The sequence below is a fragment of the Meles meles genome, chromosome 12, assembly GCF_922984935.1.
Source record: "Meles meles chromosome 12, mMelMel3.1 paternal haplotype, whole genome shotgun sequence".
NCBI classification, from domain to species: Eukaryota; Metazoa; Chordata; class Mammalia; order Carnivora; family Mustelidae; genus Meles; species Meles meles.
In genome coordinates, this window is record NC_060077.1 from 27,034,634 (window position 1) to 27,059,777 (window position 25,144).

At 41.1% G+C, this 25,144-nt stretch overlaps 1 protein-coding gene across 12 annotated transcripts in view; it reads left to right on the forward strand.

Annotated features, from left to right (window-relative positions):
- The window catches only part of DEPDC5 (DEP domain containing 5, GATOR1 subcomplex subunit), a 135,161-nt gene that overhangs the window by 36,554 nt on the left and 73,463 nt on the right, over positions 1–25,144 (forward strand). For all 12 annotated transcript variants that reach the window (XR_006821053.1, XR_006821054.1, XM_046025268.1 and 9 more), the window contains exons 13-20: positions 11,108–11,211; positions 11,498–11,572; positions 13,517–13,651; positions 14,490–14,551; positions 15,155–15,228; positions 20,043–20,112; positions 22,420–22,456; positions 23,202–23,322. Coding sequence is in view for 10 of the 12 variants with exons in the window: in XM_046025268.1 (XP_045881224.1) it covers positions 11,108–11,211; positions 11,498–11,572; positions 13,517–13,651; positions 14,490–14,551; positions 15,155–15,228; positions 20,043–20,112; positions 22,420–22,456; positions 23,202–23,322 (678 nt within the window). In the remaining 2 variants the exon portion in view is untranslated. The remainder of the gene's footprint in view (positions 1–11,107; positions 11,212–11,497; positions 11,573–13,516; positions 13,652–14,489; positions 14,552–15,154; positions 15,229–20,042; positions 20,113–22,419; positions 22,457–23,201; positions 23,323–25,144) is intronic.

The following is a 25,144-nucleotide window of genomic DNA, read 5'->3' on the forward strand; positions in this document are numbered from 1 at the left end:
TTCTTCTGTTTTGTTCGTTTGTTTCTTTGTTTTGCTTCATCTTGTTTTTTTGGCTAGCTTTTATTTTAGCATAAATTACAGATGTTGTGACATTTTTGTTCTTTGGTATATCTAAAAAATAAGGGCATTTTTACATATAACCACAATGTCATGGTCATGTTGAACAAAGTTAATTCTAATATCCAATATCTAGTATATATTCAGATGTCATTAATTATCTCTGAAATAATTTATGTTTGATTTGCTTGTTAAGTCTAAATCTAAAGCAGTTTCACCCTTCCTTTTTGCCCCCAAACATTTGACGTGTTGAAGAATCTCAGTTGTACTGTGTGCTTCCCCAACTTCCATGCGCAGGTGAACCATTCCTGGAGATCATGCCGATTCCATTAAGTTCAGGAGTCCTGGAGTGGGTCTGAGATTCCTCTCGGTCTAGCTAGCTCCTTTGCTTGTGTAGGTTGGTCTTTGTATCCCGTTTTGAGTAGGGCGGCTGTAGAAGACCCCTTCTGGATTGGTCTAAGTGCATCCTTATGGTGGTGTAGGTTTATTTTCTGTAAACCAGAGGCTCCACTGCTGCCTCTACTTACCGAGCACATTTGGCACTTGTCAAGAGATTCTTTTATTTTTTAATCGTCAAAATAGTGTGCGGGAGGTAAGAAGGGGAAGTTATACAACTGATATCTCCTGCAGAGAGGCTAGGGAGGCTGCTAAGTGTCCTACAGTGTGCATAGGACAGCCTGCACAGCAAAGTTACTTAGCCCACAATACCAGTAGTGCTGAGGTTGAGAAGCCCTCTGGAAAGACTTGATTGGACCTTTTTAGTTAAGACTTACCTCGTTGCTGATGCCCTGTACTTCTCATTCCATCAGCACAGAATTCAGATCAGTCCAGATGTCCTGACAGTGCTGCTGAATAAGGGGACACTTTGTGAGATGCTAGAAGCATAGCAGATATAGTCGGATGGGGATTGCTCAATGGGCTGGAGCTGAAGGGCTTTGATCTTTTTTTTTTTTTTTTTTTTTTAAATTTATTTGACAGAGAGAAATCACAACTAAGCAGAGAGGCAGGCAGAGAGTGAGGAGGAAGCAGGCTCCATGCGGAGCAGAGAGCCCGATGTGGGGCTCGATCCCAGGACCCCGGGATCATGACCCGAGCCGAAGGCAGAGGCCCCAAGCCGAAGGCAGAGGCCCCAACCCACTGAGCCACCCAGGCGCCCCGGGCTTTGATCTTTTAAATTCTCAGATCCTTGGAGAAGTTTATCACATGACTGTTGGCACTTCAGGTGGACGATAGAATAGATCTCGAGACTTTAGAAAGCCTTTCACTTTGTAGAGTTTAAATGGATTGTTTTATTTTTGCCTGAGGTACCAAGATTTTTTTTAAAGACTTTATTTATTTATCTGACAGAGAAAGAGAGAGCTAGCAGAAGCAGGAGGAGCAGCAGGCAGAGGGAAGAGGGAGAAGCAGGCTCCCCACCAAGCAGAGAGAACCCTATGCGGGGCAATTCCAGGACTCTGGGATCATGACCTGAGCCAAAGGCAGATGCTCAACTGACTGAGCCACCCAGGCACCCTCCCAAAATTTATGTTTAAATAAAACGGAACTCTTTTGATACGAAGCACGTTTCCTCACCTTACTACACTTGTTAAAGCCAGTAGAGACTGCTTCTCTCAAGCACATGACTCTGTTACTGGTTCATTCTTGCTGCCTCAGACTATTTCCTTCTGTAACTGAGAGGAGGAACCCTTTGCTCATTTCCCTTACTAACTCAGACTGGGAAATCAATGTCTCTCTCTTTTGCAGAAACAGTTTACTATGTGGGTCTAGTGTTTGTCTCAGATGGCCATTCTTCTCCCCTACCCCCAACCTGGAGCCTTAAACATTTCTTTGTAGCTAGTTCCTTCCTAAGTCCCAAGCCAGCACCAAATGCCAATTTGTAGAGTACTCCCCCCTGCCCCCATTCTCAACTTTGTCATAACATTCCTAAAGAAGAAATTTTTTATACTTTTATAACTGTGTGTGTGTGTGTGTATGTGTATATATATGTGTGTGTATGTATAATGTATATGTATGTATATGTATATATACACACACACATACACACATATTATCATTTGTATTCTGGACTTACTATGTGTATGTATATGTGTGTGTGTGTATATACACACACATAGTTATATTTTAAACTGTGGTTGTGGATAAGCCCCAATGAATGACAGAAGTTATGGACACTTTCTAGGCAGTTTTTTGGGGAACCTTTTAAAATTTCTATCTCAAAAAATTTTAAGTTATGAGAAAGTGGAAGGAGGAATATAATGAATATCTGTATACTTTTCACCAGATTTATCAATTAACATTTAATAGACATATGATTATCTTATACTTCAATATCTATCTCCTTAGAGCAAGGACATTGTAACAGTCCTAATTGTCCTAATATTCCTTCTTGAGATGCTTTTCCTGATCCAGATTTCTTTCTAGGATCATGTGTCATTTTTAACTTGGTAATTTTCTATTTGTTTTTACAGTATGTTACTGTGAAAATTTTCGAACAGAGAGACAGGTTGAATGAATTGTATAGTGAACACTCGTATACCTACCACCTGGGTTCTATAATTAACGTTTTGCTATACTGTTGACCCTTGAACAACATGAGTTTGAACTGCATGGTTCCACCTATATGTGGATTTTTTCAATAGACACAATGCAGTATGTAAAGGTATTTTCCTTTTGATTTCTTTTTAAGATTTATTTATTTGAGAGAGAGGGAGCACTCATGCATGTGAGCAGGGGGAAATGCAGAGGGAGAGGAAGGGACAGAGAGAGAGAATCTCTCTCTCTGTGCTGAGCACAGAGTAGGACACAGGGCTCTATCCCACAGCCCCGAGATCATGACCTGAGCTGAAATTGAGTCAGACGCTCAACTGACGGAGCCACCCAGGTGCCCCCACTTAGGAGTTTCTTAATAACGCTTTATTTTGTCCAGCTTATTTTATTGTGAGACTGTAGTATAAAATATGTATAACATACAAAATACATTAATGGACTATGTTATCAGTAAGGCTTCTGGTCAGCAGTCGGCTATTAGTAGTTAAGTTTTTGGAAAGTCAAAACATATGCGGATTTTCAGTTGCACAGGGCAGAGGCGTTAGTGCCTCCAAACCCCATGTTGTTCAAAAATCAACTCTATTTCCTTTATCACTTACCAGATTACCTTTTTCTATCATTTAAGAAATAATGCATCTTCATTGTAGAAATTATGAAAAATCTATAGAGGAGCATAAGATAGAATATAAAAGTGGCTCCACTCTCCTATTGAGATGGTAATAAGATGATAATAGTTATCATTTGTATTCTGGACTTACTATGTATGGGACACTCGCTAAGCACTTTAATGTCTTGATTTCATTTAAATATCATAGCATTCCTTGTGATGGTTGCTGTTATCCCATTTTACAGATGAAGAAACTTGGACACAGTTTAAGTAACGTATCCAAAGTCCGTGGAGGATTAAATGATGGAGTATGCACTTGATTCAGACAGTGTGGTTCAGAGTCTGTGCTTTTGACCACTGTATTCTTCAACCCCATACTGATCATACTTTAAATTATTTGTCGATTTTCTTTTGGGTCCTGTATTGTAATGGGCCATTTCAATGTGACTCCAACGTCACCATTTATCCCTTCATGCTGTTAAATTCTTCATACCACTTCAGTGGATTCCTAGAACCTTTTTATTTGATTTTTTTTTTAAGATTTTATTTTTAAGTAATCTCTACATGTAACATGGTGTTTGAACTCATGACCCTGAGATCAAGAGTTGTATGCTCTTCCAATTGAGCCAGCTGAGAATCTCTTTTGGCCTGAGAATATATGAAGTTATTTCTACATAATGAATGTGAATAAGTATGAATTCACTTGAGGATAATTATGGACATATTAAGACAGATTGTAGAAAGCATGAATGAGTTACAAGTGTAGATTTACATATGTAAATATATCGTTAATATATCATTATATATCATCATAAATATATCATTAAGATAATATATCATTAATATATTAAAATTTCCTCACATTATTAAAAAGTCAGCCCCAACATTTTTTAAATTAAAAGAAGCTTTGCTTGTATTTTTCTTACTATAAAAACAATACAGGTTTATTTTTAGGAAAATCATGAAATATAGTTAAGTACAGGGTAATACAATATAGGACACCCTCAGTTCCACTTCCCAGGTGCAGTAATCATCACTTGGGTGTATCAAACCCTGTTCTTTGTTCATAGAGACAGAATAGTTTTCACAGAGATGTGGTCACAGACTCCCCTGCTTTTTTCACATGATGTTTTAAACCGGCATTTTCTTTTTAAGATTTTATTTATTTATTTATTTGACAGAAAGAGAGAGAGAGCGAGAGAGGGAACACAAGCAGGAGGAGTGGGAGAGGGAGAAGCAGGCTTCCTGCTGAGCAGGGAGCCTGACCTGGGGCTTAATCCCAGAATGCTAGGATCATGACCTGAGTTGAAGGCAGACGCTTAACAACTGAGCCACCTAGGCACCCCAAAACCAGCATTTTCCACTTACTTCATCACAAATGCCATTCCATGTAAAATACTCTGTTTCCACAGCATCATTTTTATTGCTCTGCAGACATTTCATTTGATTGCTAACTATTATTGAACACAAATAATTTTCAACTTCCCGCTACTGTCAGAAGTTCTACCAGTAAATGGTCTTACAGTGTTTAAGCATTAGCTTAGTTATAACCTTAGTATAACCTTATAACTTAGTATAACCTTAAGCATAAGTTCCCAGAAATGGAGTTATTGGGTCAAAGATACTCTGTTTCTGTTAAGGCTTTTGATTTGTGTTGCCAAATTGCCCTGCAAAACCACTGAAGTTAAAAAAAAAAAAAAATCTGTTTTCCCAGTAGTCATGTTATTTCTCTGTCCTTTCCAACACTGAATACTATTTTCTTTCTTCACAGTTAGAGTGGAAGAACAGTTATGTCACGATGTCTTAACAGTCATTTCTTTTATTACCAAGAGTAAATGTTTTCTCATGCTGATTGGCCTTTGTATTTCTCTTTTGCAAATTGTATATTCATCTTCTTAGCTAATTTTTTCATCTTTTTTTGTTTTTTGTCTTATCCCTGGTTTGACTTTGTAATCCAAAGGGAAGTACTTTTAATACTGTGGTATGTTTCTCTAGATCTTTTTCTATTTGGCCCATTTTATTTTATTTTTTAAGTAATCTCTACACTGAGTGTGGGGCTTAAACCTATAATCCTGAGATCAAGAGTTGCATGGTCCACTGACTGAGCCAGCCAGGGGCCCCTGTTTAGCCTGTTTTAAAATTGGATAATTTTTTGGACTTGCTTTGTTTTTAATAAAATCAAATGTATTTGGGTGAGAATAGCATTGTGAACCTTCATTACTCATATTAAATGGCTATCAAAGAGGATTTCATTTTTGTTAGTTATATATCTATTGTAGTTTGAAATTTTATCATAATTTAGTTCCTTATTGTTAGATATTTAATCTTTTTCTAATTTTTATTTTTTCTAAATTTTTAATAATTTATTAAAGATTTTATTTCTTTATTTGACAGAGGGAGAGAGAGCACAAGTAGGCAGAGCGGCAGGCAGAGGGAGAGGGAGAAGCAGGCTCTCAGCTGAGCAGGGAGCCTGACGTTGGGCTCTATCCCAGGACCCTGGGATCATGACCTGAGCCGAAGGTAGCTGCTTAACTGACTGAGCCACCCAGGCACCCCTCTCACTTTTAAAAAATATTTATTTCTTTGAAAGAGAGAGAGAGAATGAGCAGGAGGGGCAGAGGGAGAGGGAATCTCAAGCAGACTGTGCTGAGTGCAGGGCCCAACATGGGGCTCAATCTCATAACCCTGAGATCACAACGTGAGCCAAAACCAAGAGTTGGATGCCTAATCAACTGCACCACCCAGGCACCCCAATCTTTTTCTAATTTTTAAATTAATCAATGTCCACTGTGATATACAGGTATATAGTTATGCATTCCTGAATGTTTCTTGCTTTTTTTAAAAGACTTTCTTTTAAAGATTTTATTTATTTATTTGACAGACAGAGATCACAAGGAGGCAGAGAGGCAGGCAGAGAGAGGGGGGGAGGCAGGCTCCCTGCTGAGCAGAGATCCCAATGCGGGGCTCGATCCCAGGACCCTGGGATCGTGGCCTGAGCCGAAGGCAGAGGCTTTAACCCACTGAGCCACCCAGGTGCCCCTGTTTTTAAGATTATTTATTTATTTATTTGACAGAGAAATCACAAGTAGGCAGAAGTAGGCAGAGAGGCAGGCAGAGAGAGAGGGAGAAGCAGGCTCCCTGCTGAGCAGAGAGCCTGATGTGGGGGCTCGATCCCAGGACTCTGGGATCACAACCTGAGCCAAATGAAGGCAGAGGCTTAACTCACTCAGCCACCCAGGCTCCCTGCCTTTTTTTTTTTTTTTAAATTAAGACTTCTAATTTTTTTTTAGAGCAATTTTGGGTTCCCAGCAAAATTGAGAGAAGGTACAGGGATTTCCCATACACCCTCTCTACCCACACCTATATAATGCCCTTCTTATATTATCAACATCTTTTACCAGAGTGATGCCATTGTTAGAACTAATGAACCTACACAGATACACCGTAATCACTGAAAATCCGTATAGTTTACCTTAGGACTCACTCTTGGTATTGTACACTCTGTGGGCTAAGGCAAATATTTAATGATATGTCTCCATCATTATAGTATCCTGCAGAGTATTTTTACTGCCCTAAAAATCCTCAGTGTACCACTATTCATCCCTTCCCCAAACCCCTAACCCTTGGCAACCACTGATCTTTTAGAGTCTGTACAGTTTTTTTTTTTTTTTCAAAGATTTAGTTATTTGACAGATAGAGATTACAAGCAGGCAGAGTGGCAGGCAGAGAGAGAGGAGGAAGCAGGCTCCCAGCTAAGCAGAGAGCCCGATGCGGGGCTCGATCCCAGGACCCTGGGATCATGACCTGAGCTGAAGGAAGAGGCTTTAACCCGCTGAGCCACCCAGGTGCCCCGAGTCTGTACAGTTTTGCCTTTTCCAGAAAGTCATTTAGTTGGAATCATACAGTATATAACCTTTTCAGATTGGCTTCTTTCACTTAGTAATAAGCACTTAAGTTTCCTTCAAGTCTTGTCATGGCTCAATAGCTCATTTTTTATTTTTTATTATTTATTTATTTATTTATTTTTTAGCACTCAGTAGTATTCCATTGTCTGGATATACCACAATTTATTTATCCATTCATCTCCTGAAGGACATCTTGGTTGCTTTCAAGCTTTGGCAGTTATAAATAAGGCTTCTATAAACATCTGTGTGTAGGTTTTGATGTGGACCGAGGTTTTCATCTCCTTTAGGCAAATATGAAGGAGTATGATTGCTAGATCATATGATGGGAGTATGTTTAAGAAACCACCAAACTGTCTTCCAAAGTGGCTGCAGTATTTTGCATTCCCACCAGCAATGAATGACAGTTTCTATTGCTCTACATCCTTACCAGTATTTGGTGTTGTCAGTGTCCTGGATTTTGGCCATTCTGATAGGTATATAGTGGTCCCTTATTGTTGTTTTAATTGCATTTCCCCATTTGACATGATGTGGAACATCTTTTCATACACTTATTTGCCACATGTGTATCCTCTGAGGTGTCTTTTTAGGTGTTCTGCCTATTGTAAATCGGGTTGTTTGTTTCTTATTGTTGAATTTTAAGAGTTTTTTGTGTATTTTGGATGATAGTCCTTTATCAAATGTGTCTCTCACCAGCATTTTCTTCTAGTCTGTGGCTTGTCTTCTCATTCTCTTAACATTGTCCCAGAGCAGAAGTTTTTATATTTTAATAAGATCTAGCTTGTCAGTTTTTTTCTTTCATGGATTGTGGCTTTGGTGTTGAATCTAAAAAGTCATCATCCTACCCAGGGTTATCTAGGTTTTGTGATATGTTATCTTTTAGAGTTTTATAATTTTATTTTTTTTAAGATTTTATTTATTTATTATTTGAGAGAGAGAGAGAGAGAGATTGATGAGTGGGAGGAGGGGCAGAGGGAGAAGCAGACTCCCTGTGGAGCAGGGAGCCCAATGTGGGACTCAATCCCAGGACCCTGGGACCATGACCTGAGCCGAAGGCAGACGCCCAACTGATTGGGCCATCCAGGTGCCCAATATAGTTCTACATTTTATATTTAGGTCTATAATCTACTTTGAGTTGTTTTTTAAAAGTTTTCTGCCAAAACCCAGGATCGAAGCATATTTTTTAATTTTTATGAAGAGTGTAAAGTCTGTGTCTGGCTGGCTGCTTTCTTTCTTTCTTACTTTCCTTTTGCATGTGGATGTCCAGTTGTTCCAACACCATTTGTTGAAAAGAATATCTTTGTTCCATTGTGTTATCTTTGCTTCTTTGTCAAAGATCTATTGATATATTTTGGGGATTCTATTTCTAGGTCCTCAATTCTGTTCCATTAATCTGTTTGTCTTCTCTTTCACCAGTGCCACACTGTGTTGATTGCTGTAGCTTCTTGAAGTTGGATGGCGTCCAACTTTGTTCTCTTTCAATATTGGGTTGGCTATTCAGGGTCCTGTGTGTTTTTCTTTTCTAAGATTTATTTATCTTAGAGGGTAAGAGCTGGGGAGATAGGGGTATAGGATGAGGGAGAGAGAGTTTTGTTGTTGTTGTTGTTGTTTTTTAAAGATTTTATTTATTTATTTGAGAGAGAGAGCATGACAGAGAGAGCATGAGAGGGGAGAGGTCAGAGGGAGGAGCAGATTCCCCGCAGAGCAGGGAGCCCGATGTGGGACTCGATCCCAGGACTCCAGGATGATGACTTGAGCCTAAGGCAGTTGCTTAACCAACTGAGCCACCCAGGTGCCAAGGAAGAGAGAGTCTTAAGCGGACTCAGCACTGAGTGTGGAGCCCAACTTGAGATCATGACCTGATCCAAAACCAAGAGTCAGACACTTAATTGACTCTGCTACCCGGACACTCCCTGTGTCTGCCTTCCTTCCTTCCATCTTTCTTTCCCTCCTTCCCATTTCCCTCCCTCCCTCTATCCTTTCCTTTCTCTGCTCTCTCTCTCTCTCTCTTTCTCTCCTCCTCTCTGTTTTAAAAGTTTTTATTTATTTATTTGAGAGAGATATCAAGAGAGAGCATGTGCAGAGACAGGGGAGAGGGAGAAAGAAGCAGGCTACCCACTGAGCAGGAAGCCCAATTCAGGGCTCCATCCCAGGTCCCCAAGATTGTGACCTGAGCTGAAGGCAGATGCTTAACCAGCTGAGCCACCCGGGCACCCACTGCCATGTGTTTCTTTAGGATAAGTTCCTAGCATTAAAATTGCTAGGTTAGGGGCACCTGGGTGGCTCAGTCAGTTAAACTACTGCTCAGGTCATGATCCCAGGGTCCTGGGATGGAGCTCTGCTCAGCTGGGAGCCTGCTTCTCCTCCCCCTGCCACTCCCCCTGCTTGTATTTTCTAACTCTCTCTATCCCTCTGTCAAATAAATAGATAAAATCTTTAAAAAAAGGAGAAGAATAAATGAAACAAGATGGGATTGGGAGGGAGACAAACCATAAATGACTCTTAATCTCACAAAACAAACTGGGGGTTGCTGGGGGGAGGTGGGATTGGGAGAGGGGGAGGGGGCTATGGACATTGGGGAGGGTATGTGCTATCGTGAGTGCTGTGAAGTGTGTAAACCTGGCGATTCACAGACCTGTACCCCTGGGGATAAAAATACATTATATGTTTATTAAAAAAAAAAAAATTTGGAAGGGGAGGCGAACCATAAGAGACTATGGACTCTGAAAAACAACCTGAGGGTTTTGAAGGGTCAGGGGTGGGAGGTTGAGGGAACAGGTGGTGGGTAATGGGGAGGGCACGTTTTGCATGGAGCACTGGGTGTTGTGCAAAAAGAATGAATACTGTTACGCTGAAAAAATAAATAAAATGGAAAAAAAATTGCTAATTTAATGCAAATGTATATATTTTCATTTAAATTTAAATTTTACTTTTTGTGATACATTCACATGGTTCAGAAGGTCTATAGTAAACAGATTGCCACCTATCACTTCTTTCTTTCCTTTTTTTTTTTAAAGACTTTATTTTTAAGGAGCATCTGGGTGGCTTAGTTGGTTAAGTATCTGCCTTGAGGTCAGGTCATGATCTCAGGTTCCTGGGATCAAGCCTTGAATTGGGCTTCCTGCTCAGCTGCTCGGCACCTCTCTCTCTCTCAAATAAATAAATACAATTAAAAAAAAGATTTTATTTTTAAGTAATCTCCATGCCCAAAGTAGAGCTCCAGCTTACAACTCTGAGGTCAAGAGTTGCAAGCTCTACTGACTGAGCCAGCCAGGCGCCCCATTTGTATTATTTATTTATTTAGATTTTATTTATTTATTTGAGAGAGCACAGAAGAGCATGAGCATGTGAGGGGCAGAGGGAGAGGTAAACTCTCTGCCAGGTAGGGAACCCGATGTGGTGCTCAATCCTGGGACTCCAGGATCATGACCTGAACTACAGACAGACGCTTAACCGACTGAACCGCCCAGGTGTCCATTCTTATTTGTTTTTAAAGATTTTATTTTTAAGTAATCTCTATGCCCAACATGAGGCTCAAACTCACAACCCTAGATCAAGAGTCTCATGCTCCACTGGGCGAGCCAGCAAGGCTCCCCCCAACCCATCCCTTTCTATTAATCTAGTTTCCTGACCTAGACATGGTTATTGGATATATATGTAAAACATACATATAGATATTTTCTTTTAGGGTTTTTATGTATTCCCTAATTGTAATTCATTATGTGAAAATTTATATTCCTACTTAATGCTAGGCATTAATATAATCTCAAGGCAGTTTTTAAATATTTTATTTTTGTTTTCAATCTGTGTGACTGTTTATGTGATTACATTTCTTTGTTAATGTTTGTTATGTGCATTTAACTTTAATACTTGTTATTATATGGTAAATTACCCTAACCTTGGGAATCCCATCTTCTCCTTTCCTTCAAAACCCTGTGAAGGACCTGATGTAAATAATAAGCTCTTCAGTATTTTATGCCAATATTCCTTTCAGAGTGGTGGTGCAGAATGAGAGGAGAGAAGAGTGGACTTCACTCCTTGTGACCATTAAAAAACTCTTCATCCAGTATCCAGTGTTGGTGCGACTGGAACAGGCAGGTACTGCATACATATGATAGGAGGTGCGGCAGGGAAAGGAGGATGTAGTAATGAAGGAGGGGAGATGAAGAGGTTCATGCTTGCTTCCCTCCTAGTGCTGGGCATAGTTTCTGCTTCTGGTCAGGTTCTATTTCTAGTTGTGTCTACTTGTTCATTGGGTATGCAGTAAGTTCAATAATGTCCCTACTACAGGGTTGGGGGGCCCCGCTCAACCACTTTCCACTTGTTCTTTTAGAGTTCATCTTTCATGAGATACTTTTCCTTCTCTTGTGTTTTTTTGCTTCAGAGGGTTTTCCTCAAGGAGACAATTCTACCTCAGCACAAGGAAACTACCTAGAGGCCATCAATCTGTCATTCAATGGTGAGTAAAGACACTAGCCATGGTGAGCTGGCATCTTGTTTACCACATGGCTAGGAACTTTTTTTTAAAATTTTATTTATTTATGTGACAGAGATCACAAATAGGCAGAGAGGCAGGCGGAGAGAGAGAGGAGGAAGCAGACTCCCCACTGAGCAGAGAGCTTGATGTGGAGCTCTATCATGACCTGAGGCAAAGGCAGAGGCTTTAACCCACTGAGCCACCCAGGAGCCCGGGTTATGAACTTCTTTTTGCTATCATCCAAAGACCCAGATCCAGTTGATAATCTCCCCACCCACCTACTTCAAAGATTAATTGAAAGCAGTAGCTTCTTTTTTTTTTTTTTTTTTAAAGATTTTATTTATTTATTTGTGAGAGAGAGAGAGCGCACAGGCAGACAGAGTAGCAGAGGGAGAAGCAGGCTCCCTGCGGAGCAAGGAGCCCAATGTGGGACTCAATCGCAGGACGCTGGGATCATGACCTGAGCCGGAGGCAGCTCCTTAACCAACTGAGCCACCCAGGCGTCCCGAAAGCAGTAGCTTCTGATTGGATTTTTTTTTTTTTTTTAAAGATTTTATTTATTTATTTGACAGAGCGATATCACAAGTAGGCAGAGAGGCAGGCAGAGAGAGAGGAGGAAGCAGGCTCCCCGCAGAGCAGAGAGCCTGATGCGGGGCTGGATCCCAGGACTCTGGGATCATGACCCGAGCTGAAGGCAGCCACTTAACGACTGAGCCACTCAGGCGCCCCTGATTGGATGGTTTTAATGACCAACATTTAGCTTTTGGGTCTGCTGTTCTCATCTGCTTCTCATGGTAACCTGAGAGTAAAGAGCTGGAAGGAATCTTCCTTGGGCTGTTTTACTAAAACTGTGTTCTTGCTATTTTCTACCCTATCCCTCAATTGCTTCTAGGGAGTTAAAAAAAGATTTTTTTAATTACAAAAGGAACTCATGTTCCTAGAATTCAAATAATCAGAGGTATATCAAGTAAAAATGAAGATCTCCCCCCTCCCTCTCCTGTCAGTTCCCTTCTAAGAGGGAACCTTGTTAACACTGTGGTGTGATTTCTTCTGAAGGTTTGTCCCAGCATATATGTGTGAGCTGATACGCTTTGTTTCCAAATAACAGAAACCTACTGAATAGGTTTACACAAAAATGGAAATTTACTCTCAGGATATAGAGACCTGGTGAGGCCACTAGGGAAGGCTTGAACATCATGCAGAAGAAGGTGGGGACCAAGGTGGCTCTAGGAAATGCAAGAACAGGTATTCCTAGAATAGTGTTCAGCTCCCAGCTCTGCTGTCAGCTCTCTCCTCTCTGTCCAGAATTCCATGTTCCCAGCACAGTCTCATCAGCCCAGCTCTGGTTAGGCATCCGTTGGCACTGGCCAGTGGTGGAAGTGATGATGTGTGGTCACTTCACTGTGCATATAACCTGCCCATGGGTCTACACCCAGGTGTGCTGGCGATTCTAAAGCACAAGGTCTTGTGTTAGTCAGTCTTTTAGTCATATTGGACGATCTTTCGTTTTCTAAAGTCAGGATTGTATAGGACAGAAAGAAAAATTAACTTGCCAGATATACAAAGTCCACTCTTATAAATATTGTCTTAGATTAATATTCGATTTTTATTAATTTCCGTACAGACTCATTTATGGATTGTTTAAGTTAATGACATAAAATTTGAGCATTTAATGCTGCAAAAGGCAAGTATTAGGCATTAGTGATGGGATGTTAGCAAAGGCAAATGTGACATAGTCTTGTCTTCAAACAGTTCTTAATGTAGATGGGGAGAGGCAGATGTACACACGACTAACTAGAATTCAGGTTAGAATGTTGCTGCAAAGAAACATGGACAAAATACCCTGAGGGCACAGAGAGGCTCACCAGTGGCTGGGTTCTGAGAAGCTGTAGCCTCTTCATTTGAGAACTTTTGCTTTCTTTCAAGTGTTTGACAAGCACTACATCAACCGCAACTTTGACCGAACTGGGCAAATGTCTGTGGTGATCACGCCTGGGGTGGGTGTGTTTGAAGTGGACCGTCTACTCATGATCTTGACCAAGCAGCGGATGATAGATAATGGTAATGTTCCTTGGTTTGTGCTGTCTCTGAGTGTTTATAGCCTGACTTACCCGTAGAACTCTGAGCTTTCCCTGGTTCTGTGCGTCAGAGATCCTGGAGATGTGAATAGTGTTAGGGGACAAAAAAAGTCCCGTGGTCATATTGGTTTGGGAAGTGCTGGGTCATACACAGTTTAGGCAGATTCCCTAATTGCAAGTTTTAATATGTTAGTGTATCTTGTCTATCTCTAATGGTACTCAGGGTTTTGCAAATATATATGACACTGGAGAACTCTTTCTGGGGGGATTGTTTCAAGGAACCGGTGTGCCATCAGTCTGCCTTGGGGAGGACCATCAGATCATCTGATCCTGTCCTCGCTCCATGATGTGCCCTGCTACCCCAGCTTGTACCCCTGGCCTCATTAAATTTGTGCTTCAACAACAAGATGGAGGTGGAATGTAGGTCCTGATTGCCAATGAAGAAGCTCCATTAAATGATATGGATTGTTTTGCTTTTTTACTGAAATAACAAGGTTCCGTTCCTTTCTGGCCTTGAAACTTGAGTAATGGGGGCCTGGGTTGTCTTTTTGACCAATCATGATTTACAAAGCAGTCAAAGGCTAACTGTCAAGCATTTAATAATTGTAGGCTGTGATGGGACCTGGTAAACAGGAAAGAGACAAAATGCATCTATTTATTTCTCTGTTATGTAGGCAAATGAGGTTATAAATCATAGGATGGGAAGTCAGCTTTGCCTCATACCCTGACTCGCTTAAATAGTATTATTAATAGATTAGGACACTTATCTCTACTTCTTCCCACCTCCACCCCAAACTCTTTTTCTCTTCTCTCTTTTTTAGGAATTGGTGTGGACTTGGTATGCATGGGGGAGCAACCATTACATGCTGTCCCGTTGTTCAAGGTAATTTGATTTTGGAGTGCTTCCTAAACCTAGTTCCTAGTACTAGGGTGGTCTTGAGAATACTTTTGAATAGGGGCGCCTGGATGACTCAGTTGTTAAGCATTTGCTTTTGGTTCAGGTCATGATCCCGGGGTTCTGGGATCGAGCCCCACATCTGGCTCCCTGCTTGGTGGGAAGTCTGCTTCTCCCTCTCCCATTCTGCCTGCTTGTGTTCCCTCTCTCACTGTGTCTCACTCTGTCAAATAAATAAAATCTTGCAAACAATAAAAGAGCGAACAGAACAGAAAAGTTGAAGTGAGTTGGGGGAAAATGGAGGGGGAGATGAACCATGAGAGACTGTGGACTCTGAGAAACAAACTGAGTGTTTTGGAGGGGAGAGGCATGGGGGGGGGTTGGGTGAGCCAGGTGGTGGGTATTAAGGAGGGCACGTATTGCATGGAGCACTGGGTGTGGTGCATAAACAGTGAATGCTGGAACACTGAAAAGAAATAAAATAAAATAAAATGGAAAAAAACCTTAAAAACAACAAAAAAAGAAAAGTTGGAGCAGTTCCATAGCCTCCTTGTTTTCTAGCTGATCTGTGACCTGGCTTTTTTCTTCTAGCTACATAATCGAAGTGTTCCTCGTGATTCTTGTCTGGGAGATGACTATAATATTCCTCATTGGATAAACCACAGGTAGGTGTGACCTTGATTCGTAGTAGATGATGTGGGTTTTGAGTAACTTCCTTGCCATTTTCTCTTCCCATCTGTAAAGTTTTTTTTTTTTTTTTAAAGATTTTATTTGTTTGACAGAGATGCAGCGAGAGAGGGAACACAGCAGGGGGAGTGGGAGAGGGAGAAGCAGGTCTCCCTTTGAACAGGGCGCTGGATGCGGGGCTCAATCTCAGGGCCCCAGAATCATGACCTGAACTGAAGGCAGCCGCCTATCAACTGAGCCACCCAGGCGCCCCCCCTTTCCCCCCCAATCTGTAAAGTTCTTACCATAGAAACTTCTGTCCAGAAAATGCGGAGACCAAAGTTCCAGTGTTTGCTTAGAGCTTCTGTACATGCAAAGCGGTGGCAGTAACATAAGAACAGTCTAGAGTGAAAAAATAAAGGCAAATTTGAAGGACTTATTTCCATTATTAGCCCTAGCTACTACAATTCCCAGCTCCCACAGATTATAGCAGATGAACATTGTGCCATTCTCTGTTTGTAGAAAAATCCCCAAGCCTCTTCTTCACATGGGACAGGCCTCAGTGTTTCTGCTGACTGAGACTCAATCGGGTTATCTCTCATGCCTCTCTCAGTGCTACTGCCTTCTCCCATCCTCATCTTTTCGAATATCTGCAATAATCTTTTTATTTTTTTTTTAAGATTTTATTTATTTGATAACATAAGCAGGGGGAATGGGAAAGGGAGAAGCAGGTCGCCTGCTGAGCAGAAAGTCTACTGTGGGGTCCTGGGATCATGATCTGAGCCCAAGGCAGATGCTCAACTGACTGAGCCCCCCAAGTGTCCCGGATAACTGCAGTAGTCTTTTTTTTTTTTTTTTAAGATTTTGTTTATTTATTTGATAGAGAGAGAGATCACAAGTAGCGGAGAGGCAGGCAGAGAGAGAGAGCAGGGAAGCAGGCTCTCTGCTAAGCAGAGAGCCTGAAGTGGGTCTCAATCCCAGGACCCTGAGATCATGACCTGAGCTGAAGGCAGAGGCTTAACCCACTGAGCCACCCAGGTGCCCTGCAATAGTCTTAATAGTGTGTCTATTTCTGATCTCTCTCCTTCAGTCCATCCTTTAGATCAGGGTTTTTCAACCTCAGCACTACTGACATTTTGGGCCAGATCATCTTTGTTGTTGGGGGGCTGCCCCATGCCTTGTAGGAAGTTGAGCAGCATCCCTGATCTCTACCCACCAGATGCCAGCAGCACCCACCCCCAGCGTGACAACCAAAATGTCTAATAAGAACTGTGGCTAAGTGAATTTTCCTATCAAAAAACCTGGAGCGAGTTAACTGTTCCTTTGAAATCTGCCAGTAGAGCTCATAACCTCTTGGAAACTATGAGAACTAGATATCCTCAGACCTGCCAAAAGTGAAAAGACTTGAGCTATTATTTCTTTTTAGTGTTTTATGATTTTTAAAAAAAATGCCTGCAGGTTTATGGAAAGTGCAGTTGAAACCATCGGAAACTGGAGAGGGAAATCATTTAGACTAAAAAAACAACAAAATAAAAAAAATCCAATGTCTCCTGCACTGCCACATGCCTCCTGGGTGGCAGAATCCCACCTCATTCTCCATTCCCCACTTCGAGAATCAGTTCTTTAGGCCAGTGGTTTCTTTTTTCCAATTTTTTTCTTAAGCAACAGCCTCCCCACCTTTTTTTTTTAAAGTATCAGTCTTACTTGCAACCAAGTATACGGTAGTGAGAAAGTACTCTTTTCACTTTTGTATAAGGAAAAGTTCACTTTTCCTGATGTAGTAGGCCCATATGTCACCGCAAGGAACCCTGGGGGTCTGGGGACCAGCATCTGTCAACTACGTTCTAACTGGTTACGAGAGTCATTTCATGAAAACTAAATCCTGTTGCTCTTTTTCTCTGATTGCTCATACCAGCTTGATGAAGACTAAAGTGTTTGACATCTGAGGCCTCCTTTTCCCCTCTTGCCCTCTTTTATTCTGCATAGCAGATGCACACTTCCCCTCTTCTGAGTCTTTCTCCCTAGAAGGCCTCTCCACTTGCCCTCTTCCTCACAAATGCCTATTTATACTCTAAGACCCGACCTCAACATCTCTCTTCTGTGAGTTTTTCCTGTGCTGTCCTGGAGAGCCAATAGCCACCTTCTCTTTAGTGCATCTAGAGCATTCTGCCCTTCCCTGGGTTGTCTGTTTTAAGCCAGCACTCTGTGAGGGGCAGAAGACTGCTCGGCTGTTCCCCAAGCTAAACAGAACCTGTAATTTTGTCTTCTGTTTAGTTGCAAGTCTTTGCTGGAGACCAGCTTGAAAATTGATCACAAATGCTATTTTGGCCTTCTGGTTTTTCCTTTACCTTTGTTATGGGCCAGTTTGCCTTACTGTATGGTAGTTGCTCCCAGTCAGCTGTAATCATTCATAGGTGAAGAACCGAGAAGGAATAGTGGTTTGGCCATCCGTGTAAGGATGGTCTGGTCACCCAGTAATTATCCTGTTCTGAGTATGCCTCTCCCTTCTCAGCTCAGTGAGGGACTCTGGCTGGTCTTCCATGTGATTCCGTTATGTACATGTGTGTGTAACTGTTTGGTGATGTTTAGTTTTGTATGTTGTCATTGCATTACTTGGCGAAGTCACTTTAAGAAAAAGTGCCTGCTTTCCAAGAGGTTGCCTTCAGAATCTTCCTCATCTTGTATTTATGTTACTGTCGTTTTAAAAACTTGGTCCAAGTAAAATAGTATTTTGAACTTTTTTGATTTTTTACTTATTTCAGGGAGCAATGTATCTTCTTTTTTTGTCAGCCCTTTAATTAGTTTTGGCTTTGTAATCTTTAAATAGACATTCAGATTCTTTTGCCCATAAGAAAATAGCTACTGTTTAATTATATAACATATTTCATGGTTTTATGTTTAGTTTAGGAAATCATTAAAGGACAGAGTAGCTGTAGCACACAAAAAATTATATAAGAATTTAAGCACTGTAATTTCCTCAAATTTTAATTAATAATAACTTGAAGGTTTCCTGATTCATCACTTTATTTTTCATGCCAAATTGGCTCTCTGATGCCATTTAAGATAGATGATAGATTCACACAGGTGGGGCTTCAGAATTTGAGAGCTGGGATGGCCTGAGGCCTGCTTTTCACTTCTCATTGTGAGACTTGTTTGCTTGAGCCATCCAGGGACAGGAGCAAAGAGGGTTGGCTGCCTGGGCTGCATGGCTGCTCATAGGGGCCATTGTTTTCATTCTGTCCGCAGCCTCTTCAAAAGCATCCCACAAGGCCAGAGAGCTTACCTGAAGCATAATCAAATTGTCTTCAGTGAAAAACTATCACTCTCCAAGTATTGCTGGTTAGTAATGAAAATAGATCCAAAAAGTAAATTAATAGCAGATATATAAGAGTTACGAAGGTTGGGGATATCACCGGCTATCCCTGGAGACTGTTTTGGAGATCGTAGAGACCTCCAGTCACACTGTATATGTGAGGAACCTGAGTTCCAGAGAGTTAAAGTGGCTTACAAGGGTTGAACAGCAAGTTCATGGCAAAGCTGAAGCTATTGGTTTAAACCATTTGAAATTGTGATAGGAGACTGGTTTTGACTTTCAAACAGAGCAATTTCATGTGGATAAATCTAGTAGAAACCCATTCTTCTGGTTAACATCACTTTACAACACAAATTTTTAAATTTTTATTTAATTTTTTCAAATTTTTATTTAAACTCGAGTTAGTTAACATATAGTGTAATACTGGTTTCAGGAGTAGAATTTAGTGATTCATCACTTCTCTCAGATCTTTTCTAATTAATGTCTGGAAACAGAGCTACATCCTCTACTTGGTACTTTCCTTGGTACCACTTGGAGTGGCCAAGTGCCAGGGGCTGGTTGGATTCCAGGTCTCACTGCGGTTAGTATTCTTACATTCTTGTGCACATAAAGTGTTAGTTACTAGGATTGCCCTACAGTCTGCTGGTTATCTATTGATACTGCCTTTTTTTTTTTTTTTTTTTTTTTTTGTTTATGATCAGAGTTATGATGGAAGGTGGGGATTGGTTAGTATTCAGAACATCCTTCCCATAATTTAATTATAGATTAAAGAGGATACAGAGACATGCCTGAGAAATGGAAAAGGCTGTATAGCCTCTATTTACTCATTCATTCAGTATACCCAGGGCCAGCTTGGGTCTCCCAGTTTTCTTTTGTGCCTGACATGACAAATGTGATTTTCAATGGGGTAGGAATTTGATGGTTTGTGCCTTCTTTTTTTCCCTTTTCTTTTTTCTTTTCCTTTCCTTTCTTTTCTTTTCCTTCTTCTTAAGTAGATTCCATGGCCAGGATGGAGTCCAGTGCAGGGCTTGAACTCACAGCCCTGAGATCTAGATGTGAGCTAAGATCAAGAGTCAGATTCTCAACAGACTGAGCCACCCCTGTGCTATCTTTTCATGAGACCACTTTTTTCTTTCTTTGCCTGATTTATTCTTGCTTACCAAATACTATTCAACCAATGAGTGATAAGGAGCACCCTTGGGCCCAGCATCATGCCAAGTATCAAGATGCAAAAGTATCATGGTATAAATAGATTTAAGGAGGAGATTGTCATCCGGTTAGGAATCAGGGCTTGCATGAAAGAGTTTATGGAGAATTAACAATAATTAAAACCATATTTAATGTTTTATAGTAATTACAGAACAAGTTAGAATTGGGGGAATGAGTGAAGCCTGAGACATAGGCAGTCATGAGAGGGCTAATCCACAGCTTGGGTTTTAATTGTGTCTTGAAGTTTAAAATGAAAGGAGCTTACATTAATGACCCTTTCTTCTTTCACAGTTTCTATACATCCAAAAGCCAGCTCTTTTGTAACAGTTTCACCCCGCGAATAAAACTGGCAGGAAAGAAGGTAGGTGTCGCCAACCTCCAGAGCATTCAGGGACAGTCCCTCACCAACATGGTTATTTTGGTCCCAAGATACGCCCTTCTCCCTTATGATCATTAATAAGTTTAAGATATTTGTCTTAGAATTTTGTAATTTTCCACATTAAATACATCAATAACCAGGCAAACCTCCCAGACCATAAGAAATATCTTTGGGAAAAGTATGACAGTTATTTGTAGTTCCTTAATGAAAAAAATTATTTTAGTTATGATGTGACTGGTTTGTTCAGATCCTGGGACCCCTCAGATACCTTTGGGGACAAAGACATGGGCATGCATTGCAGCAAAGGGGAAATATGAAAAGATCAAATCTTAGTGGTAAAGAAATGCAAATTCAAACAAGAATAAGATTATTTTTTGCTCACCAAATGGGTTTATTTTATTTTACTTTATATTTAAACATTTCATTTTTAAGTAATTGGTACACCCAGACTTACAACCCGAAGATCAAGAGTCACATGCTTTATGGACTGAGCCAGCCAGGCGCCCATGATTACCAGATAGCCTTAAAACAAAATAATTATACCAAGTCCTAGAAAAAGTGATGAAGTTGGTGCTCGAGTACCTGGTTGGTGTACATACTTATGAAAAGCATTCAGCCATGTATATCAAGAGCAGTGCAAATGTTCATGCCACTTAATCAGATAATTCCATTTTGGCCATGTGGTCTAAGGAAATAACTGAGCTGTATTGAATGCAAGTGAAGTCTTGGTCCTGTATTATTTATAATAGTGACAAGTTGAAGATAATAGGGAAATGACCAAGTAAACCACAAGATATCCACTCGATGGAATATATTCATAGCCAATAAAAATGCCAGTTTTAAGAATCTTAAAGGGTGTTTATGATGTAATATGAAGAGAAGAACAGACTGTTAGGTATGTAGGTGGTAAACCAGTGTGCTCTCACCCAGCTGCCTGTTTCTACCAGAGCTGAACTCTGAAATTTGTCCCATTGTCACTGTGTTAGTAGTATCAGGGCCATTTCTTCCTTTCTGGGGGAGAATGGGGGGGTTAATGTTACTTATCTAATAAGGAAAATGTTAATTTCAAGGACTACGAGGATTCCTCCTAAAATAGGCCATGTCAAGTAGTGAAGTGCTGGGAGAAGGGACTTTGCCCAGAAAGGGCCACCTCCTGTCCTCTGAGGTTTTATGCCTTCATCACAACCCTTCTGGGCAAAGAGGAACACAGAGGAACTTCTCTGCAACATGATCATTTTTGTCTTTTTTTCTTTCCATAAGATTTATTATTTGAGAGAGAGAGAATGAAAGCACTCATGCTGCATGTAAGCGGGGGGGAGGGGCAGAGAGAGAGAGAGAATCTCCAACAGATTCTCTGCTGAGCATGGAACCTGACGTGGGGCTTGATCTTACGACTCTGAGGTCATGAACTGAGCTGAAATTGAGAGGCGGACACCTAACTGAGCCAGTCAGGTGCCCCTGCAACATAATTATTTTATTTTATTTTGAAGATTTTTAAAAATATATTTGAGAGAGGGATCGAGAGAGAGAAAACGAGTGGGGTGAGAGGGTGAGGGGCAGTGGGAGAAGCAGGGTCTCCATTGAGCAGGGAGCCTAATGTAGGGCTCAATCCCAGGACTCCGGGACCATGACCTGAGCCAAAGGCAGATGCTTAATTGACTGAGCCACCCAGGCGGCCCAACACGATCATTTTAAAGAAGAAACAATGAGTATTGTTACGAAAGTTTAAAGGGTCCTGAAAAATATTTATTTGGGGGGAAAAAAGCTCTTTCTGTTTTCTATCTCTGTATGCCATTTCAGCAAACTGGGTGATCCACTGAGTGCTGAGCTCTTGTGGGTATAGGCAGACCGGTGAGAGTACCATGGTGAAGGGGGAGGCATGCATGCAGGGCTTAGGGTCAGGTAGAGCAAGCCATGGTAGGACATACACACCAGTGGACTGACCAAGAGCATGAAGGGCTGGGCTTGGATTTTGGCTCTGCCGGCTGCTAACCATGTGACTTTGAGCAAGTCCCTTTTTCTCTTTAGAATTGAATATCCTTTCCTGAAGGTGGGGTGCATATCCCCATTGGATAGAGGTTTGAGGGTGACCAAGTTGTGAAGTGGGCCGGGTAGGGCCTGATACGGAGGTAGGTGGGCCTCAAGTGTTCCCTCCTGCTTTTCTGTCAGTTACAGTGAGGGGGAAGTCACAGTCCCTTCCCTGGGGAGTAGCCACCTACATATTGTGCCTTGTGATAAGTTCTGTTCTGGCAGAGGAGAAAGTGATTAATTATCTATTTAATTTTACAGCCTGCCTCTGAGAAAGCAAAAAATGGCCGTGATACATGTGAGTATTTTTGTGACCTCCTTTCATCCCTTTTAGAAAGAGTCAGCTAAGCCATGGCAACAAGATCATGTGAGGTCGCGTAAACAGTTCACCGCCAAGTTGGAAACTGGAGTTCCCTTTGGAAGGTCCCTTAACCACCTTGTATATTTTTGTCCCATCACCTGCAAAATGGATGGTGACAAACCTTGTTTATCTTTTCCTTAGGTCAGTTGTAGGGATTGGTTGTACTAACTGTGTTACATATTAAGATCTTTTTTAAGTGGAATCACAGAAGAATGAAATATTGCCAAAACCTTCCCTTTATTTAGTGCTGTATTATTTTCTTTTTTTTTTTTTTAATATTTTAAAATTTATTTTGAGAGAGAGAGAGAGAGATTGAGAGATAGAGAGCAAGTGGGTGGGGGAGAGGCAGAGGGAGAGAAAGAATGTAAAGTAGACTCTACGCTGAGCGTGGAGCCCTATGCAGGGTTGGATCTCACAACCGTGAGATCATGACCTGAGCCAAAATCAAGAATTCGATGCTTAACTGAGCCACCTATGTACACTAGTGCTAGTGTTATTTTCTGTATCACTTCAACATGTAAGTCATTTAATTTCAGCAACCTGATGAATGGATTATTATCTCGCTTTTCTCCGGCAGTCATGATGGTGATCATCTCTGCCTTGCAGATTTTGATGAAGACCCTCCGAAGGCATCTGGTTGAAATGTGTTTTAATGACTATTTGTGTGATTTATGCATTTCAGCTCTTGGGACACCAAAAGAACCTGAGAACGCCCTTCCCATCCAAGTAGATTATGATGCCTATGATGCCCAAGTTTTCAGGCTACCAGGCCCATCCCGTGCTCAGCGTCTCGCCACCTGCAGGTTTTTTGCCAGATTCACTTTGGGGTGTATATAAAAGTTGCTTGGAAAAAATCTGAGGGCCTGTAGGGACCTTCATGAGTACAACCGTGAAATTGTTTTAAATTAAAATTAGCCAATGGAAGCTATACCTTGTAGCTCATTGGAGATTTTGTTTCCAGGTTCTCTGGCCCACCCATTTTGTTAGCTATATTTGCAGGAAGTATTTTCTCCAAATAAAGAGAGTGTTCTGTTTTTTCTAACCAAGAGAAACAATTCACAGATTCTAGAATCTTCTCACTGGGCTGCTCCTAATACGTATAGATCCTACAGATCCAGAGTTCCTTTTGGTTTTTTTATTCCCAGAAGGCAAGAGACTTCTCTTTAATTGCTTTTTTTTTTTTTTAAAGATTTTATTTATTTATTTGACAGACAGAGATCACAAGCAGGCAGAGAGGCAGGCAGAGAGAGAGGAAGGGAAGCAGGCTCCCTGCCAAGCAGAGAGCCCGATGCGGGGCTCGATTCCCAGGAGCCTGGGATCATGACCTGAGCTGAAGGCAGAGGCTTTAACCCACTGAGCCACCCAGGCGCCCCATTTAATTGCTTTTTTTTAAATAAGATTTTATTTATTTATTTGTCAGAGAGATAGAGCACAGGCAGGCAGAGTGGCAGGCAGAGGCAGAGGGAGAAACAGGCTCCCTGCAGAGCAAGGAGCCTTATGTGGGACTCAGTCCCAGGGCGCTGGGATCATGACCTGAGCCAAAGGTAGCCGCTTAACCAATTGAGCCACCCCGGCATCCCTCTTTAATTGCTTTTTAAATTGCTCCATGGTATTTGGTCATAAGATAGTCTTTAAGAGTGATGTAGTTAGATTTACCAATATATTCATTTCTGAAGTATTATGTAAAAAAAAAAAGCCATCCCTACCCCAGGGCTTCCGCCCGCCCTTGTGAACCAAGAACCACAAACCCATTTTCCAGCTTTGTTAAATATGCAAGTTTATTTAAGCACAAGTGATTGGAAAAATATGCATCCCTTCGCATTGGTAAATGAGCTTTTAGTGGCGACATGATTATCTTCTGTCCTTTTTCCTCATCCCCAAGATGAAAACATTTAGAGCTCAGACAAAACATTTCCTAAATGTTGAGAACATTCAGTGCCATTAACTACAGCTCTCCCATACATAGATGCTACTTAGGGGCTCGGTCATTCTTTCATTTGGAGTATTTTAAAATGCTTTTATGGTCCAAGATCCTTGGTTTTCCTTTTTCTAATGAAAGGTGGCAAGACATGATATTTCAGAGACCTAGGTTATATGTTCCCTGAGGGAGCAGACCATGTTTTGGGGCTGTGTACCCTGTGCAGGACTGAGCATACACTAGTGTCCATATATTTACTGTTGCAGTAATGTACTTATGGTCAGCCCAGGGGATCTGTTTTCAGGCTGTTTAAGCTCTGACTTAAGGCAAAATCCCTCCAGGTGGAAAGCAAACAGCTCTGATGCCAGAGGGCAAGCCTTATCTATAGTCGCTAACTTTTCCGTTCTGAATTTTTGTCTCCCCGTTGGGCTTCTCCCCTTTTGATCCTTCCTCCTAATGCTTTCAGAGATTTCCCCCTTAGGGAGTTTTATGTTTTAATAAGAGTATACTGTTTTTTTAAACCTTTATTAAGGAAATGTTTGAACATGCTCAAATGGAGTAGTATAATGAAGAGTGCTCAGTGTCTTGCGAGACTCATTTCATTACCCTCCCCACATTTTGCATTTTGCTTGAGTATTCTAAAGCAAATTCTTTTTTTAAAACCTGTAAATACTATAGTGTATGTCTCTAACAGATAAGAATAAGTA